Here is a 6597-nt window from a genome sequence, read left to right as displayed (position 1 = left end):
GTCCATCACAGATAATGAATGACGGTTCTTCTCATGTGATACATGGCAAAGTAGAAGGAAGGGAAAATTGTGTGTTAATGCACAATTGTGAAAGTTTGAAGAATGAAATGGGAGGAGTGATTTCAGTGCCCTTATTATCATTGACATCACATTTATGTTGAGTGTAAAACAATGTGTCCAAAATAGAAAAAATAGATGCAGGAAATGGTCCAATCAGTAGAGTTCTTGTGTAGGAAGAACAAAGCCGTGAATTTAAAACTTAGTACTGCCAAAAGTGAAGGAAAAACTGGTATGCTCAAACTAAATTGTATGCAGCTATGAAACATCTTAAAATGTACAATTGATGTGTATAAATAAAAATAGTAGAGAAAATGTTTATCAATATCTGGCTTTCAGTTGCAAAGATCAATTGACAAGAATACTTTGGTTTTATTTTTAGTTCATACTAACACCAAAATAAAGATGTGAACACTAACCTTAATGTTTATTCTGTCCATGTCTGTCTCATATATTTTCCTCCAGGAGGAGATATTCTGCACATTGGTTTTGTTCGTTAAATCCACTTCTCCAGATATGACAAGTGACATACCCAAGGAGTTTTCCTACCATCTCCCCTTCCCATTCCCAGTGCTTGCCGTAATGGGGTCAACATGGGACTCTAGTTTGTTTCATTGCTTCGCTGAATTTTGAACAAAGGAAGACAGTCCAAGAATGACCAAAGGCATGAAAAATAATATTTATTATGGATGATATACACAGAAAGCATTCTGACCTGTCACACGGTAATCATTTTTTGGTTTTGTCATACTAGCATATTAGTCAATCAGCATTAGAGAAGTATTGGCATGTGGCGTGGTGAATAAAACTATTATAAACCATAAGAGATTTTAGATGTGATAGTGCAATTACACAGCAATCCCTCCAAAATAGAGAACGGATCTTCCTGGATCTGTAGGGAGATTGGAGATGTGGCAGGAGAAGGAGATGAGTGATGGCTCAGAGGAGGGAACTGCAGATTGCTGCACAGCTGGAGCCAGACAGCAGAGCTCTTCTTTACACTGGAATGAAGCAGAGCTTATATGCTGGTGGCAAAGAGGCAAGCCCATTCAGAACAGGAGTGGTATCGAGGTCCTGTGGATCCACTAGAGGTTTTAGGTTGAAGTTCTGTAAAATGGTGGTTAGGAATAAAAACAGCTCCATGCGGGCCAGGCCTTCTCCAACACAAATCCGTTTCCCTGGAATTTTTGTAAAAAAAACACAAAAAACAAAAAAACCAGTCAAAGCAAGAAATGACTGCATGCATATAAATGTGAGAGTGTGAAACATTGCATTTGTAACTGGTGAAAGAATGTGTCAATGTATTGAAAGCCTTGAGTTCAAACTCCAGTAATGCAAATCTTTTTTTAAAAAAAGCAAATTTGACTGACCACTAGTCGCTCATGCCTTTATTCCTAGCCACTCAGGAGACTGTGATCTGAGGATCGTGGTTCTAAGCTAGCTCAGTCAGGAAAGCGCCCATGAGACTCTTATCTCCAATTACCCACTCCAAACTGGAAGGAGTACTGTGACTCAAGTGGTAGAGTGCTGGCCTTGAATTCAAAGAGGCTCAAGCACAGTGCCCAGGCCCTGAATTCAAGCATGACAACCAAGAAAGTTAGAAAGAAAGGAAGGAAGGAAGGAAGGAAGGAAGGAAGGAAGGAAGGAAGGAAGGAAGGAAGGAAGGAAGGAAGGAAGGAAGAAAGGAAGGAAGGAAGGAAGAAAGGAAGAAAGGAAGGAGGAGAGAGAGGGAGGGTGAGAGACGGAAAGAGAAAGAAAGAGGAAAGAAAGAAAAGAAGAAAGAGATAAAGAAAGAAAAGAAAGAAAGACAAATGAAAGAAAGAGAAAGAAAGAATGAAAGAAAGAACAAAAGAAAGAAAGAAAGAGAAAGAAAGAAGGGAAGGAAGGAAGGGAAAGAAGGAAAGGAAGAAAGGAAGGAAGAAAGGAAGGGAAAGAAGGAAAGGAAGAAAGGAAGGAAGGAAGGAAGGGAAAGAAGGAAAGGAATAAAGAAAGGAAGGGAGGAAGGAAGGGAAACTTTGAACTTTAATTAATAATAATGTGCCATTATTGATTTCCTTATTATAGTGAATGTACCATACTAATGTATAGCACAGTTAGGGGAAAAGAGGAGTAAGCATGTAAAAATTCTAGGGACTTCCTTCTCGATTTCTCTGTAAATCTAAAAACTGTTCTTGGAAAATAAAATTGACAAGGCCATACTAAAGCTACCAGCAAAAAAAAACAATGTGTCAGTGTGCCTTCAGTGAATTATCGAATGCACAGAGAGCAGGAAAGCTGTATAGATACCTGGGAATATGTAATCTTCACTAATACATTTGTTTGTTTTTTTAAATCTGAGAATGGTAGCACAGGCACACACAAACTTGTAAGTCTAACATAGGAGATAAATGCAGAAGAATCTCCAGTTGATAACCACTTTTGTCTTCTCTTCCCTCTTTTCTCTTTCTCTATGCCAGGTTGTGGGTTGCCAAATTATTATATCATTGCTCTAATATGTTCCCTGCTATAGGAAAGGATCATAATTCTGGAAGATCTTTTGGCTTCCAATTGTACTTTTTTCTTGTGGTTGAGATAAGGATTTAATACAGTCTGTCCTAAACCTTATGACCTACTCCCATTTTTCTCTTTTAGTATTATCCCTACTAATCAGAAAGGACTGTGACCATGTGTTTTGGGATTTCCTCTAAACCTTTGTACCTATAGAATAGTAAATATGTAGGAGTGCAGGACATAGACCCTTCTCATGACTCCAAGTGGAATTCATCTCATGTAAAAATAGTGGTAGGAAATACTGCTTTCCAAGTCAATTCAGAAGTCAAATCTTGACACCGTCATTAACCACCCATGTGGGGTAAGTTAGTAAAATATCTGAGCCTTATTTTCTCCTAATATTAAATGGGATGCTAATAATTCCTTCATGAAATGTTGGTGAAAAATTAAAATGAGAATAGATTAGGATTTATTACAATTTTAATCAAAATTTCATTATTTATTTATAAAAAGTTTGAGTCTCAGTTTTCAATAATACACTTTGTATGTTCTAGAGACATCTATGTTTTTCTAAGAAAACCCATTCATATTGCTCATGTGCACTGTCCCCAGAAAAATGATGAACACTTTTTGCATTTTAATATTGACAGCCCAACTGTCCATTTTATCAACCTACATAAAATTACAAAGTTTAAGTACTACATCATGAAATTACTTTTGGCTATGATACATTTCCCTACAGACATCAAGACACAGACCACATTTCATGTCCTTTCTTGTGCTCTTTGTGTCCCTTCAAGCCATAAAATCCTGCCCTCATTCAGCTTCCCAAATATCATATTCAGATTTTCACTGACTCTCAAATCATTTGAAACCATAATTTTCTCATTATTTAAAATGTTTCCCTTTGTGTAAAAAAAAGTGAATTTTTGACGACAGATCACTTCCTTTCCCCATAGTATATATATGACATATGTAAAGCAGATATCAAAGGTCAGGTTATTAGTTGGGTGCCAGTGGCTCATGTCTACAATACAGCTACTCGGAAAGCTGAGATCAGAGGATCATGATTAGAAGTGAGCCTAGGGAAAGAAAGTCCTTGAGACTCTTACATGCAATTATCCACCAAAAAGCAGAAGTACTGCTGTGGCTCAAAGTGGGAGAATGCTAGCATTGAGCAACAAAGGTCAGGAACAAGGCCCAAACCCTGATTTCAAGCCCCACAACTGACAATAAAAACAACCCCAAAACCAGACAAATAAAGAAACAAACAAAAAAGACAAAAAGTCACAGTGTCAGTAAAGGAAGGCTGCTCCCTGGACAGACACACAGCACACATACTGCAGGTGTGGGGATACAATATCCAGACACATGTCTTAGACTGAAAGAAGAGCAGAGTGCTCTGTGATCATTGTGGCATATCTATCATACATTGCTGCTATGTCCATAGGATTATTTCACAGTTTCTGCCACTGATAAGAGTAAATGTTCTGTTCTTGTGGTTCATGACTTTCTTAAAAATGTTTTACTCTGTCTTCCATCTAATATCTGTCCCTGTTGAAGTAGCTTAAGTGTCTTAAAATGTTGCTTATGCCATTTTCTGTTTAATAATCAAGTTCAAGAAAGTGACAAATGGATTAATACTCCACCCACAAATCCTCATGTCTTGTCATCTGTGATGATCTTCCCTCACTGCCCTTTGGTGTTCTTCTGTGTCTATTGGGAGAGAATCATTCCATAGAGGGGGTGACACCCAGGGGGGTGACAAATGCCACAAAAATATGTGGGAGGGACCTCTGATGAGATCATCTTTTTCATTGTGAGTGAGGGCAGTCTAAATGAGTTTAATGTTTAGGAAGACATCATTATGATATATGTAAAGAGAGAATGCCAGAATTGCTTGCTTTACCCTGTTGAACTTGGAAGAAATGCACAGAGAAACTGAGGCCTCGCTAATCTGATCAAACAGTGGAGATGCATCATGAACAGGAAAGTGCAAAGGCATTGAGAGTGCTGCTCCTAATCAGGAGCTTATGGGAAATACGCCAGCCCCAAGAAGGCTTCATGTAAGTTCCCACTGACATCCCCCCCAAAATTATCCTGAGGTATGGAAATGAAATTTTATTACCTGCTGAGAAAGGCATAAAGTAGTTACTTTTCTTAAAGTTACCACTTTCGTCCAAAAAGTGGCCAGGGTCAAACTTGTCTGGATTGGGGAATTCCTTGGGGTCATGCAGCACAGATGTCAGTGATGTCAATATGGTTGTGCCCTGGGAACAATACACACAGATAACATAAGCTAATTAGATAGATAGATAGATGGAGCTATAGATCTACATAGATTGATACATATATATATATATCTACATCTATATAAACCTATGCATATATATAAACTATACATATATGCACATATATGTAAATAGAGGCTCACACCTATAATCCTAGATACTCAGGAGGCTGAGATATGAGGACTACAGTTCAAAGACAGTTCAAGCAGGAAAGCCCATGATGCTGTTATCTCCAATTTGCCAATGTGGCTCAGAGTGGTAAACCACTTGAACAAAAAAGGTCAGGAACAGTGCTCAGGCTCTGAGTTCAAGCCGCATGACCCCCCCCCCCATTACCCTCACCAAAAAACACAGAACACAAATAGCTAAAACGGTGACAGATACAATGAGAATCACTTAGTTCAATCTTCTGGTCTATAGGTAATGAAGACTTCCAACCAATGAACTGGCTTCAGAACCAAAAAGTATCAACATAGAATGTATGGAAAAAAGGCAAGTATCTCCAAAGTTTAACAATTCTATAGCAATAGACATAAAGGATATTGAAGAAGATTAAAGCCCAAAGAACTCAAATGTATGATTTCAAGAAAAATTATTTCAAGTGAGAAAAACTCCTATGCTCCTGGATTGGAAAGATCAACATCATGAAAATGGCAATACTTCCCAAGGCTATCTACAAATTCAATGTGATACCTGTCAATATTCCATCCTCATTTTTCAAGGGAATAGAAGAGGCAATCCAAAAATTCATATGGAACAGTAAAAGACCCTGGATAGCTAAAACAATCCTCTACAGAAAGAACAGTGCTGGAGGAATATCAATACCAAATTTCAAACTCTACTACAAAGCCATAGTAATCAAAACAGCTTGGTACTGGCACAAGAACAGACCTCAGGAACAATGAAATAGAATTGAAAACCCAGAAATGAACCTACAGACCTAGAGCCATCTAATCTTTGATAAGGGAACCAAAAAATAGAATGGAAGAAAGACAGCCTCTTCAGTAAATGGTGCTGGCAAAATTGGTTAACTACTTGAAGAAAACTAAAGCTAGATCCATATATATCACCCTGCAGCAGAATCAACTCCAAATAAATCAAAGACCTCGGAGTCAAAGCAGATACCCTGAAAACATTACAGGATGGAATAGGAGACACCCTAGGACTCCTTGGCACACGCCAAAATTTTCTTAATAGAGACCCAGAAACACAACAAATCAAAGAAAGGTTGGACAACTAGGGTTGCATGAAATTGCAGAGCTTCTGTATACCAAAGGATATAGCTAGCAAGATTAATAGAAAGCCCAGGATTGGGAGAAGATGTTCATTAGCCTTACAATGGACAAGGGTCTCATATGTAAAATATACCTGGAACTCAAAAACTTAAATCCCCCAGCAACAAATTTTCCAAGAAACAACTACCCAATAAATAAGTGGGCTAAAGACTTAAAGGAAACTTCTGTGAAGAGAAAAGAAGGATGACCAATAGACACATGAAGAAATGCTCAACCTCTCTAGCCATAAAATAAATGCAAATCCAAACAACATTGAGATACCAGCTCACCCATGAACTCTAATAACAACAGATGCTGGAGGGGAAGTGGACAGAAGGGAACCGTACTGCACTGTTGGTGGGAGTGTAAACTTGTTCAACCACTTTGGAAAGTAGTATGGAGGTTCCTCAAAAGACTCCACATAGAACTCTCATATGACCCAGCAATCCCACTTTTGAGCATTTACCTAAATGTTCACAAACAAG

The 6597-nt window shown here is 38.2% G+C and overlaps 1 protein-coding gene across 1 annotated transcript in view; it reads right to left on the bottom strand.

Moving 5' to 3' along the window:
• Positions 1 to 984: 984 nt before the first annotated feature.
• The window catches only part of LOC106001518 (cytochrome P450 2C42-like), a gene marked incomplete at its 5' end in the record, with an annotated part of 9283 nt that continues 3670 nt past the window's right edge, over positions 985 to 6597 (bottom strand). The window contains 2 exons of the mRNA XM_013036615.1: positions 985 to 1235; positions 4676 to 4817. Coding sequence (XP_012892069.1) covers positions 1054 to 1235; positions 4676 to 4817 — 324 coding nt within the window. The remainder of the gene's footprint in view (positions 1236 to 4675; positions 4818 to 6597) is intronic.

The sequence above is a fragment of the Dipodomys ordii genome, unplaced genomic scaffold, assembly GCF_000151885.1.
Source record: "Dipodomys ordii isolate 6190 unplaced genomic scaffold, Dord_2.0 Scaffold304, whole genome shotgun sequence".
In the NCBI taxonomy this organism is placed as follows: domain Eukaryota; kingdom Metazoa; phylum Chordata; class Mammalia; order Rodentia; family Heteromyidae; genus Dipodomys; species Dipodomys ordii.
Note: the sequence above shows the minus strand (reverse complement) of the source record. Positions and strands in the feature narration are given on the sequence as shown.